Source organism: Anoplopoma fimbria, chromosome 11 (assembly GCF_027596085.1).
Source record: "Anoplopoma fimbria isolate UVic2021 breed Golden Eagle Sablefish chromosome 11, Afim_UVic_2022, whole genome shotgun sequence".
NCBI lineage: Eukaryota > Metazoa > Chordata > Actinopteri > Perciformes > Anoplopomatidae > Anoplopoma > Anoplopoma fimbria.
In genome coordinates this window covers 22,762,200-22,775,992 of record NC_072459.1, presented here as the reverse complement: position 1 = coordinate 22,775,992, position 13,793 = coordinate 22,762,200, and the positions used below count along the sequence as shown (strand labels likewise).

The window sequence follows — 13,793 nt, the reverse complement described above, 5'->3', positions numbered from 1 at the left end:
AATTAGACCCGGTATATATGGCAAGAGGAAGTCCGACTTCCGATGTATCCATCCGCGGTACACTTCGGCTTCTGCCGACTGGAAACATAGACCCTTTGAAGACCGGTGAAACTGTACTTTAAATTCACTTTAACTCTTCCCGAAAATAATACTTATGGATCTCTAACCCTCCTCTGAATATATTAAATAAGTTAAATTAGAACAGACTGAAAGAGCACATGGGGTTTTCTTCTTAAATCATAATTTATCTAATGTTTGAGATAGATAATTAAGTATCTATCAATACATAAACGATGTATGTAAATGTTGTGCACTTTCTCTTACACTTCATATTGTTTCATTGCGTTTCCTTTTTGATAAACATTTAAATAATTGTTGGCGGAATTAGGCGGAAGGATATGTACTAGACAGAAACTGGTAAAACGGCTAGGACTGTGCTCCGACGTATTACGGTAAGTGACGTCATCAGGACCAACCCAAACATGCAAGAGGCTTCTTTACTATTTTGTAATTTTTCCATTAAAGACCAAATGTGGCCCTTGTGATGAATTTCACCTAACTTCCATTGGAACACGTATATAAGCAGATGTTAAGAAATAAATATAGGCCTAGATTACAAATGTTCTAGTACAAATTGGGTATAAACTGTTTAAAGTGTGAAAGGTAAATTAACAGAAGTCAAGCAGGCTGCCTCTGAGCTCAAATGGTGACCAAAAAGTTTATACTTTCACTGAAAGTATATTCTATATATATATATATATATATATATATATATATATATATATATATATACACACACACACAAGTCCAGTGCAATAATCAATAATGAAAATTGCGTGTAAATGTGTGTGTTTGAGTATTTTATCATGGGGTCCTTTGCTGTAGGGAAGTGGAATAGAGGTTTTTCTTATTCTTTTTGTATATATATTATATAATGTATATATAATATATATATCTATATAAATAATATATATATCTATAGAATATATGTATCAGTTCTTTATGAGTAGCCTATATTTTGCAAAAAAATAGTGTATATTTCGTATGTAGCTACATGTATGTACATATTTGTACTTATTCCTTACAGTGATGATTACACATGGAACCCTGAAAATATGAACCATTATAACTCTGATGAAGTCTTACTTTCTGACCATGTTCCCGTCTGTGTAGACGGACCGTTTTCAAGACCCTCTGTTGCATATCTACAAACAACAAGAACTGTACTTGACACCTATTTTCCAACAGCTTCATCTATTGTCATTAAAACGCCTTTCCCTGCCCCCCTATGAGCCATCTGCCAGATGTCTTAATCCAGAGTGGTATCAGTGAGTGCACAGTGGGTGGTCAGATACGTGGGACATTCAGATGTAAAGAAAGAGTACTTGACATATACTCTCAGTCAGTACGGCACTAACAAGCCCCTGATAAATCTAATGCGAATAATTGCTGGACCAAAATACTTGCTGAAGGACTCCTCTGTAGTCAATAACCTAACAATAATTCAGATGAAAAAAAAAGCTTTTATGACATTTGAAACAACCAATCAAAGAGGGTAAAAAGCACAGGACATATATTTGTACAAGGCATTACATTGTTAGACAAAGGCAAGTTTAATTAGAACTAATTACACACAAAAATAAAAATACTCTTACAAAATGATAGTGTTAACATACATCAAATTGCATCAGTCAGCTATGAGAGATATAGTCCTGCTAGTGGATCATGCGATTTAAAAAAAACAACAAACGAAACAAGAGCAGCGTCTCTCAACTTTCACTTGTTTAATACGTTTTCAGTGAGAGGCAGCTACGGGGCAATGCTGAGCGGTGTAGTGTCGGAACAGACAGGAGGGCCATCAGCTTGTGCACTGGACTTAAAGGCGAATGAATATCTACTAAAGAAGTCACCATTTAATACACATGGCAACCTCAACTCTGTTCGTGTGCAATTCCTCTTTTCATTTTTCCACTTAAGTTAAAGATAAATTACAGGTCGTCTGATCCACATATATGAACAATATCTTATTACTGTACAAAGCACCATCTGAGGACACTTCACTTTGCATACACTTGTCCACATAAAAAAATGAAAAGGAACAATTACTTGTTTTGTTTTTTTAAGTGTATGCAAATGTTAAGAACAGTCCACGGTCATAGAGATTGCTAGACAGGCAGCATCTTTTTTGAAAACATTCAAGAATTTCATTTTTAAATCGTAGAAAAACAGTCCCCCACCCCCCCTTTCTCTGAACAAAAACATCACTGATGGGACTGTGTAGCAGGCTAGAACAGGATCCATCTCACTCAGTTCCCTTTCAACCAAAAGCACATATGCACACATGCAGCGATGACTGTATGTTAATGGACGGCTGTGGGCAAAATCATTTTAAACAGCGAGACTTTTTAACCCCGTAATGTTCAGGAAAGACAAATGGTCAGAATAAGTTTCTCGTCAGTCGTCGAATCACATTTCAAACTACGTATGACGTCTCCTGAGAACGTGGCTAGCTAGAGCTCTTGACTACTTGGGAATGGTTTGTGAGCATGAATAGTGTAGTGTGCACTTTAAGCAGAAGTACGTCAATGAGTAAGGTTGCCAATATTAGACAAACGTTAATGCTGTTTAGCACCACATGGCTAGAAGGTAGTAGAGGTGTTTCCTTTTTCTCAACAACCACAATGTGAAGGCAGCATGAAATAGACGACGATGGACCTTTGGACTCCTCTGAAACAGAATACCATAAGAAAAACGATGGTGAGGTTTCATGTTAGTGACATTAATATAGCCCAGCTTCAAATGACAAAGTGTTTAAAAAAGCGGTAATGGTAGGGGAAACATCACATCACACCACCATGTGTAGCTCCAGAATGAAATCAGTTGAATTTAAAGGGTTTGCTCGATGTTAGCAAAGATTCATTCATTCTAAAATGATTCTGGCACTCGGAGGACATTGTGTGTTGAAGATCTTTTTTTTTTTTTTGCCCTTTAAGACACACCTCTCTTTGCACCTTGTGTGAGAGGTTGTGTCAGGAAATAAACCAAAGCATTCTTAAGTATAATTCAGTCAAGCTTAATTTGGTTTTCACAAATTTTCTTCTATAATTTAAAAACACTTAACATTTAAAAGATCATATTTTTCTGAAACAATGGATAGGGGAATATTACAGCAATAAATTATACATTATATAGAATTGTATTGTTTCTTTTTCAATTCCCCCCGTTATATAAAAATAACACATTTCAAGCTAATCATTCATTTATTCATCCGTTTTCAAACAAAACTAGCTGTCGACCGTGTGACAGGTTTGTGGGAATGAAGCGCTACTTGTTGGGCAGCGACTCAGGGGCAGAAGTCCCTGCTGCCGTCTTTGGAGAGGGTTGTAAACAGTCGGGCTCTGGCTAATTCAGTCTCTCGTCTTGTCTTCTCATCCGCACACATCTCCATATAGCCCCGATGTGATCACTCTGAGGCACCAAACAGCACAAGTCATGCACACTCTGCATCCAAAGTTTAGTGTTTCCGATTGGTTGTGGGAACCTTTAATAACCCTGTGCTCTAGCAAACAAACCAGTCTTGTTAATGTCGTTTCCGAGTGGACTGACCTCGTGTTCTGCTTGGTAAGATGGAGCATTGCTACATGGAATAGTCTATTTTTTTTTTTTTTTTTTAAATGCTAAAATGAACTTAGATACAAAAGGGAAGAGCCAGCGACTTTGCAGGTTCCACGGGTTAGTAAATAGTCTGAGTTATTAGCAGCTGAAGAGATCCTTTTCAATAAAAAAAAAAAAAGACGTGAAGGAGGGCTGGAGGGTCGAAAAGGAAAAACCAGTCAGGTGACATTTTCTGGTCTTCTCTGCCCACCGTCCCTTAGCTTGGCCACATGTCCCAGGGAAGTATGGGCGTCCCTGGGTGAAGCAACCGTGGAAGACCCCCGTTGGAGTGGATGGTTTTTTAGGAGGGGAGAGGGGGTCGACATGGCCAAACCATGTTGCTTCTGGTCGTAGCTGAGTTCTTCCTGCGTCAGTGACTCACTCCACAGCGAAGCCGCACGTCTCCTCGATGGCAGTGAGCAACTTGTCATACAGTTTGTCATATTGCTCGTAGGGAGGAATGTCAATCCGGTTAAAACTGGGAAAAGAGAAGGGGAGAACATGTTTTATAATCATATTTTGAGGACTAACTGAATCACTACACTGCTGCATAACTCCCGACTAAAGTCAAACATAAAGTGGTTTGATAATACAGTGGAAACTGCTTCTATGGAACACAAAGATGGGGACAGAATCATTGCGCTTTAATAATTTACTTAAGAAATAACGTAGTCTGCTTACAGTGCTCATTTTGGATCTTTCCATTCATTCAAACCACGGTAATTCTACTTTTTTAAAACTTTACTACTATGATTTCTTATTTTAAGAATTTGTTTCTTTTTAAATTTCGCTGCCAGTTCAGCATTGATAGCCTTCAGTTTATTTTCAGACCTGTTAAAGAAATGCACTGTAACCACCAACAAGCTGTGGTTTAGTAGCTCATTTGCAGAACTGTCTTTACTGTATTTGTAAACAGCATAATGTTGTAGGCCATAGCCTAATCATAATTTGGACTACAGTAATCTATCTATCTATCTATCTATCTATCTATCTATCTATCTATCTATCTATCTATCTATCTATCTATCTATCTATCTATCTAATCAAGTCCAATCAGTTTAATTAAACACAGCTGGACTCCAATGAAGGAGTAGAACCATCTCAAGGAGGATCAGAAGAAATGGACAGCATGTGAGTTAAATATGAGTGTCACAGCAAAGGGTCTGAATACTTATGACCATGTGATATTTCAGTTTTTCTTTTTTAATAAATTTGCAAAAATTTCTACATTTCTGTTTTTTTCTGTCAAGATGGGTTGCTGAGTGTACATTAATGCGAAAAAAAAAATGAACTTTTTCGATTTTAGCAAATGGCTGCAATGAAACAAAGAGTGAAAAATTTAAAGGGGTCTGAATACTTTCCGTACCCACTGTATATATGTGTGTATATGTTATATACGTAGTGTACTGTCTCATAGGGTATTTGAATTATGCACAGTTCAATCATTTAATTTAGACAGCAGTACTGTATTTCGGAAGTCAATACAATTCAGTAAATAGTAAAAGCAGTCTGTTTCATTATTTTATAATCAAGTAATAATTACACAAATTTAAATTGTGTGGTACTCTTCTGGAGAAATTAAGGGGAAAAAAGGGATATATAATAAACATCTGCTTATAGAGATCAATTTGACCCAGACAGACGCGTTCAAAAGGTTTCCACTGTACTAACTACACGGTTCAACCCTTCTCTTCCTCTCAGACTCCACCATGTCAAACAGTCTGGAAATATTTCCTCACCAGGTGTGGGCTTTGGGCAGGTTGTTGGTGCTGGCATCGATCTGGTGGATGGTAAAGAGTCGTGGGCCAGCAGCACCTATATCATTAAGACAATCAGTTTAGTGAAAGTGGACCTCCACAAACCTGCTCCGCACTGTGAAGAACTGTATGTATTCTCTATTTGAACTGTCCACTTTAGGAACTTAGAAACTATTTTCAAGTTGTTCAGATTCAGATTCATTGTTGTTTGGATTTAAAAAGTAGATCAAACTTGAACATTCAGGTCAGCAAGGATGATCAAACCAGCCTGAATGGAATGGACCAGAACCTCTGACCAATCCTTTCAGCATCCCCAAGAAATAAAAGTCCACGTGAGGGACTGGAAGGCCTGGACATTTTAATTTTTAACTGAATATGTGTAGGTTGAGTTCTAAATTACACAACTTGGAATAATTCTGAAGACATATGGTTTTCAAAATAAAATATTTTAGTGCAAAAACTTCAGTGGCATCTGAATGTAAACACTAAATATTCAATAAGATTGTTAATTAATTATTATGCTCTTTCTTTGCTTCCATACAATAAACAGACAAAAGTGAATGCAATGGTGTAAGCTGTTACAGAAGGCGTCAAGATTAGTAGTTATTGACTAAATTGTCAATTGTTACAAGTTTCATTTTCCATTGACACACATCTTGATGTTTGTTCTCCTACAACCAAACAGTAAAGAAACAAAAACTTCTGATTTATCGGAGCAAATCCCTATCTGTATGTGTGATGTTTTCTGTTATTGAGGATGGTTCCAAACCATAAGTAGTACTTTTCAGTATTTAGATACCAGCAGTACTAGCTGAGTTGACTTTGTCCCCTGTCTGCAGCCATGTGTCCAGCTTTCAGATGTTTTGACCTTGAAAGGAAGGCTGTGTTATATAAAAGGTGTGTAAGGGCTCTGTCTGCCTGTGGATCACGGTGTACTCCTCATGCCTGGGTAGTCTGTCTCTGGGCAGCACCGTCTGCCAGGAAGGACCCAGTGAACCGCTGCACGACACGCAGACTCCAGGTTCATCTCAGGTTGGAGAAAACCCAGAGACACGGGGAAGCAAAGAATCCCAAAACACATGTGGAGCACACTGTGCACAATGAAGGAGCAGTAGAGACTACACTACGGCGACTTTGTAGATTATGGATCTGACATGAACATTAACTACATGACCTGGCTAAACTCTTCAGAGTGCACATTCTGGCTCTCACAAAGAAGGTAATTCACACCAAGATATTCCAGGAGCGCCTTCATAAGTAGGACTTCTTTGCATTTACTGCCTCACGTAACTAAACAAAGTGCGTAATTCCATCCTGGGTTTTATTACCTTGAAGGGCCTTGAAGCCTTGTAGGGGAACTCTGGAGGAGCCGGTGACAAACTGCAGCAGCCGGGCTCTGCGCTCCTCGTCGAAGGACTCCACGGCTTTCCAGAACCATTTGACAATGTTGCTTTCTGGGGTGCAGTGCTTGAGCCGCGTGTTGGACTTCCAGTCATTGATGTCGATTTTACCCAGTCCACATACGATCAGCTACAGGTCGAAGAGAGAAGTAGGAGTTTTGAAAATCGTCACAATAAGTTGGACTTTATGTACTTAGGTAAATCTAGATGTGTGTGGAAACAACAAAGAGATGTAAGGATTAAATAAAGTACCTCTAGCTCCTTCTCATCGAAAGCCTTGAGCAGGTGTTGGGGGATGACCTCATTGAAGCCCTTCTGCAGAGCCAGGAATTGGGCCTCGATGCCTCGCAGAAAACGCCAGTTGACGTAGAGCCGCACATACTCTTTCTTGGTGTCCTGGCTGACGGGGATGCTCTTACCGTTGGGCTTGAGCTCATGCTGGATGATCTCTCCGTAGGCGTTGTGTTCCACGCAGAAGGTGTGGTCCAGCACACCTGTGATGTCGTTGTCCCTGAAGAGAGACGAACATTTAAATGACTGGTTGAGGATAACAACGACCGATATTGGCCGTAGAAATGTCTGACTTCTCTGCAGTCTTAAAGGACTATATGGCACTCTGCTTGTTCTGCTCAAAGCGCCCCAAAAAATTGAAAAACTCAACAAATATGTCTCGTCTAGGAATCATGACCCAGTTACTCCAGATAATCCACAGACCTTGTTGGGAGCAGTTTCATGTAGGAACTGTTCTCTTTTTAATGAAATACACCCGCCGACCGTGTCGATACGCAGAAGGAAGCGGGCATCTACTCATGAACGAGAGGCTTATGATATTGTGTGATGTACAAAAGTTATGGCGTCACTTCGGCTGAGCTGCAACTTTAGCTAGCTCAGTGGCGCTAGGTGTGCTAGCACTTTTGAATAGAATTGTACGCTTCCTTCTGCGCGGTGATATGGTTGGTAGTGCGATAGAAAGATAATAGTTCCGACATGAAACTGCTCACAACAAGGTCTGTGGATTATCATGGTTTAACCAGGACATGGTTTCTGCAAAGAGACATTGTTGTTGAGTTTTTCCAAATATGTGTTTTTGCCCCTTTGAGGACCACAAAGCGAGTGCAATATAGTCCTTTTATATAGGAGAGAAGGCAGACATCTCTATGGCCGACAACCCTAGTTAACGCACACCAAAACAATCCAGATTGATAAATAGCACTACAGGTAAGAGGAACAATATGTATTTTTGATTTTGGGGTGAACTGTCCCTTTAAGCTGAATTGAAAACACACATATAGATATGCATATGGTCTAAAAACATGTGTTTAGGGAGCACTGATGTAAGAAATATTCAAAAACCCTGGGGGGCGCTGTCATCAAAGTACAGGTGAGAGGTTTTCATGTGGGCAACAATATTCATCATTCGGTAGATAATGAAATTGACACTAAAATTGCTTTTTTCCCTTTGCAAGTAGAATTGACCTCTTTGTTAGACACATATCACATGCAGAGTGTGGAAAGGAATGCAGAGCATAACATTGTGTTGTAATTGGTGATCCTCTTTTAATTTCCATTCACACAGAGAAGCTAATGCTGTTTTTGACTTCTATAAAAATGTGTCTTGTACGTACAGGATCCACACGAGGCTGTTGTGCAGGTCAGGGTCAACAGACTCCATGTCATCCAGGGTGATGGGTTTACCCAGCAGCTGTTTGTAGAAGGGCAGAGTAAAGCCTCCGTCGATGTAGTGGCCGTGGAACACTGCCATCCCCATGATACGGCCAACAAAGTGAAAGTATGACAAGTGCTCCTGAGGGTAGACAAAACATATTTAGTTTCCAAAGAATGCAGACAGCAGTGAGTTACCAGCAGAACTGACTGTTTAAAGTATGTTTACAATAATAAACCACTGAATTCCCCTTTGACAAACCAACCAATTCTACATGATGCAAGAGGTAAACAACCAAACAGCACAATCTTAACACAACAGCTGAATCTCTCATGTATAAGTCTATCAACAAGATCATGTCCGTCCCCACTGGAGAGCAATAGCTACATGGACAAACACAGAGAGCGTTGATGTTGTGCAAGAAGATATAACCTAAGCCATTGCTGTCTCAACTGAGGCTCACGCCTTGTTGGGAGGCTGATTAACATTTAGCCATGTTGTTGAGACTTTGATCGGGGCTTCTACAGTTTTTACCAATACAAATTCAATACTTTTTAAGACCTTTTCCGTCCCAAACAGAATGTATTTTAATGCTTTTTTCATGATTATACGTGCAGAGATAGACAAAAAAACAGTATGAATGATTAGGCCTTAAATTATTTATGAACATTATGAATATCAACCCATTAAAAAGAATTAATTTAAATTTTTGCTGAAATTGACTGAAATTTGAACAGCCTCCTGCAGCACAATCCACTGTCACAACAGAATAAGATTTTTTTGGGGGGTGTCAGCGATGACTGTGACTCACAGGGTTGACGGCAGAGTCAGGGTTTATCTGCAGTGTGTAGATGTCATCGCGGGAGTACTGGAACAGGCCGTAGTACGGGTTCAGCATCTCGTGCGACAGCAGATAAAGCCACTCCCTGCACACAATACAGCACAGAGGCAGGAGAGTGAATGGGAGAAACAAGGCTTAGAAATAGAATACAGAGGGTGCAAACAATATCTCAGAGTTCAGAACATGCTGACTTAAACTGAAACTGAAAAGAAAACAATGGTGAGTGAGTTGTAGTCTTCAGCTCCTCCACTAGGAGGCAGACTGCTGTGTACATAGTGACAGTATTTACAGAGTCTGTGTGGTCCATGTACAATGCTCTTCCTTCGCTATGGATTCTTACCTGGCCACTCCTCCGTAATCGAGCCCCTCCTCCCCTCTGAACTTCACCATTAGCCGTTTCCACAGGTCCTTCGGCCTCATCTTCATCACCTGGCGATAAGACTCCTGCAACACGGACGCAAACAACACGCACGCTCCTTGTTAACGAAAACAGTTAACAGAACCAGTCAGACAGCTGTTTATACTGGTTTTGCCCTTCTAAGCTGCTGATGCTGCAGAGCTGTCCACAGTGGAGAATGAGTTAAAGAGAAGCCATCAGTTGGCAATATCCACATGAGGGGTCCTGCTTCTGGGGAAACTGACAAAAAAAATGCTTGACTACTTACGGGGATGCACGGGCTTTTAAATCTACAATCTAAATGCTATTTAAACAAAGTTTTAACTAAACATTTGCTCTATTGCAGCATTATTGTAAGAAATAAGTTCAGATGTAATGTGGCGTAACTTCCAGAAGTAATTTCCAGTTGGTTCTCTGTTGTGAGGCTGTATTTCTCCGCCTGGATTGGTGTTCATCCCACATGCAGACAGCTCACGGTGTCGCGGGGGAGGGTTCATTAAAAGTGGATTAGGGGCGGTTATAATAAACACAGCCATAAGACTATAATAACACAGCCGGGTTCCACTTTGCCCTCCAGATGCAGCAGACAAACGGAGAGGTGCTGTGGGAGAACCGGGAATGTCTTATCAACACCGAAAAAGTACACAGTAAGACAGGTCTGACAGTCCACCAGCTCACACTTCAGTCATAATGTAATGCTTCAGCTGTTCTCGAGACGCTATGCAGTTACGTCTGGCTTAACCTCAAGACGTCCTCTGCACCCCCTCCTCCCAACCCTTTCCTTCTCTCTCTCTCGCTCACATTGAGATCAGCCAACAAAAATGTCTTCGTTCAGATTAACAGACGTGGCTGTTCCAGCACATTCCAGTGCATATTTTATGAGGGTCACGCAGTCTGTTGCAGGTGTTGTTGCTCGGATGAAGGCCCTGTGCCTCATAGATGCAGAAGAAGAAGAAGAAAAAAAACTCCCCAGCTGAGAAAATGTACTTTGTAGAAAATCCTCATCTCAAACAAAAGGGTCTGCTTTGGATTTTGAACAGACTACCTTCACACATCATGTGCAAGAGAGAAATCATTCTAACAGCCAAACTAAAGGCAATGACCTTTATGGGAGTGGACAAGAAAAACCTTCGGGGGAATGTTTTAACATAACTTGGGTGCTTCAATAAATAACTGCAGTTACAAAAGCACGAGATATTTGTGCTGTTTGATTGGAGTTTTGGGGACTATGAGGGCAGGAGCAAAAAAATGATAATTTCCATGTAGTTCTCCCCTTTTGTTTCACATTTTAACTATTTGTATGCATGCTCTGGCTGTGACGACTAAATTCAATAACAGCCCCCCCCTTGTTAGCTCCAGATGATCTGACGACATGACTGAGCTTGTTTCTTTCCATCCTCACCTCGAAGATCTCCTCGCGGGACACCTCGATGCGGCAGTGGCCGGCCTGAGGCTGCTGCTGGGACAGTTCCTGGCGGAGGATCTTGAGCTTCTGAACAAGGTCCCTCTTGTACTTTGGCACCGTGAGGCACTCGGCCTCCTCTGGGAGCTGACTGGGGGACACCAGAGCCTGCTGGGCCTGATCCTTCAACTGGTTCTGACGACTGGAGGTGGCAGGGAAAGAAGTGAGAGAGAGAGAAGAGACAAGGGAAAGACACAGAGGGAGAGGATGGAGGAAAAAAATGTAAGATGTGCCAATACCAAACACAAACAAGCTTACTGGTGAGAAAAAGTAACCAAGTTCTTGCACAAAAACAACAAGGGGAATGCCAAGAAACTCAAAATACAGCTTTCAGAGAGTGAGAGTTCTGTCCCTGTCCTCTGCTGACTGCAGAGAACTAGCAGTAAACACACTGAGGTAATCTGGGAAGCACATCAAGTCAAACAGCTGCTTCGGCCCCTCACAGACTGACAGACATAGGTGAAGGTGGGATTAGTGGGAAGACGTCTCCCTCATCCTCACCCACTCACTGCCCCTCTCTCGCACACACTTACAGCTTCAACTCTCCACCCCTCCACCTGGCAGAGGCCTGGCGGTCTCACAGATAGACGGCTGAACTAAAATAAGGCTTTCTACAGGGGAGCGGCAGAATAAGACTGAGGGAAGGAACGTTCTGCAAATAGATCCTCTGTTGACTTTGACTCATCCTAAACACACTCGGGTCATCGAGGCAAGAGGCACACTGGTACATTTTTTTATGTCCAAAAGTTTGTCTTTAGAGACAGAGAGGGAGAATAGTGCAGGCACTGTGATAGAGAGAAACTCGTACCATGGACTGGACTACAAATGCAGTTACTACATATTTGGCCACAATTCAGTTTAAACAGAAATCTGATTTACCATCTAAATAAATATTATGCATGATCTGTTTCAATGAACCAACTTCTTAGTAATTTAGTTGTTGTTCCACATTACTTATGAGGCATTAGCTAAATGCTATCACAATGACAATTCCTGCTAAAGCTGACTAGCTTAGCAGAGCAGCATTAGCCGCCATCTTAGTTTTTGTCTGTATTGGAATTCATGCAATGGCGGCGGTTGATCAAATTTTTGGTCAAATATTCAAATCAGCTATAACAGATTTTTTGGGACTCTTGGGGCAGCAGAAACAAGTTGTTAACATAACACTGACATATACCTTTTAGGTGGATAAATGGGGAATTTGTTTGTAAAAAGTTGCTCATATAAACATCCAGCAGCTGTTGTTAATGTTAATGCAGCAACATTAACATTTATTTGAGGGTCATGTTTTCGGCCACCTGATGGATGCGAGTACAATGTTCTCTCTCTCTTAGCTCTTTTCTTTGGTCTACACCAGCTCTTTTGCTGCTAAATGCGCCAGTATGTTCACCATCTAGTCTCCAACTGTGTGAGTGCGGGGTTTGCTGATGAGCAGGTGGTGTACAATGATTTTAGTGTTTTATTTTGCTATAAACCGCTGCCTGCTCTAAAGTTGAGTGGAGCTGCATATTCGGGTGTTAATTTTCTGCAGATTCATCATTGGGACCCCTTTCTATTTGTAGATTAGTTTATTGTTTTTAATGCATGGTACATGAAAACTACTACTACTACTACTACTACTAATAATAATAATAATAGTAAACTGCATTATGTCTTTTGTAGTATGGCTAGCCTGAACACTTCTTCTGTAGTTTCTGCTCTGTCTACTTTGAATGTTCAAGCATTTCATTGGAAACTGCAAAAATAAAGCCAATATGTGCGCAAAACAAAAGAAAGAAAGACGCATTTAATCAAGGATTTCAAAAACAGAAATAAAAAGTGGTTTACCACAATAACAGCAGTGTGACTGTGAACATCATCTGCGGTTATTGATGACAGAGGTCTTCACTCTGGCATTGGATGGAGAATACGGTTTTTTGAACAGGGCACTGTGTTGAGGAAGAAAGCCTCAGAGGTTGGCATAGTAGGGAGACACACAACACACAGCCAGAATCAAAAGGGCCTTTATGGGGCCGGGTCTAAAGGATTACTTGCACAGTGGCCTTTTTGCACTCCAGTGGGGGGGTAGCAGGCAGGCTCGGCTCTGAGCGGGGTCATACACACCAGACTCTTGAGCCAAGCACAGAGCACAGAGGATAGTGGAAGCTGTACACATGTCAGTCTTTGTGCATGCGGTATGGATATGCAGGCTGTAACACTCTAGGTGGTACCAAGGTTAAAACAAATTAATTCTATGGAGCAAACAAATACAAGAGGAACCGTCAATGTCAGTCAGTTTATTTCATGACAGATCAAATCTGAAATGTTTTGACTGGAAACTGCTACTCTCAAGTGTCCGCCCTATTTCTTACATTCTCCTCTACCACTATGACAACTTCTCCCCAACAAAGGGACCTAGTTTGGTTTCTGCTCCAGTAGAATCCACTTTGGCTTTTCAATCACTTCCTGCCATCCCAGAAAGCCACAGGGCCTCATAGGACACTCGAGACCTCCTCTTAAATCCCTTTATTTCCTGCAGACTAGACTCAGTGGGAGGGAAGGTGAGGGAGGGCGAGGCGGGGAGGCAGGAACTCACCCGACAGCACCCAAACACTGCAGACAACTTGCAGGGTGAGAGGA

At 41.2% G+C, this 13,793-nt stretch overlaps 1 protein-coding gene across 2 annotated transcripts in view; it reads right to left on the bottom strand.

Moving 5' to 3' along the window:
- Window positions 1-3,618: 3,618 nt before the first annotated feature.
- Window positions 3,619-13,793, bottom strand: part of LOC129098207 (E3 ubiquitin-protein ligase SMURF2) — a 46,860-nt gene continuing 36,685 nt past the window's right edge. For both annotated transcript variants that reach the window (XM_054607193.1, XM_054607194.1), the window contains exons 12-19: window positions 11,115-11,316; window positions 9,656-9,759; window positions 9,286-9,400; window positions 8,437-8,615; window positions 7,064-7,322; window positions 6,740-6,941; window positions 5,394-5,469; window positions 3,619-4,132 (exon numbers count right to left, since the gene is read on the bottom strand). In XM_054607193.1, coding sequence (XP_054463168.1) covers window positions 4,033-4,132; window positions 5,394-5,469; window positions 6,740-6,941; window positions 7,064-7,322; window positions 8,437-8,615; window positions 9,286-9,400; window positions 9,656-9,759; window positions 11,115-11,316 — 1,237 coding nt within the window. In that variant the 3' untranslated portion in view covers window positions 3,619-4,032. The remainder of the gene's footprint in view (window positions 4,133-5,393; window positions 5,470-6,739; window positions 6,942-7,063; window positions 7,323-8,436; window positions 8,616-9,285; window positions 9,401-9,655; window positions 9,760-11,114; window positions 11,317-13,793) is intronic.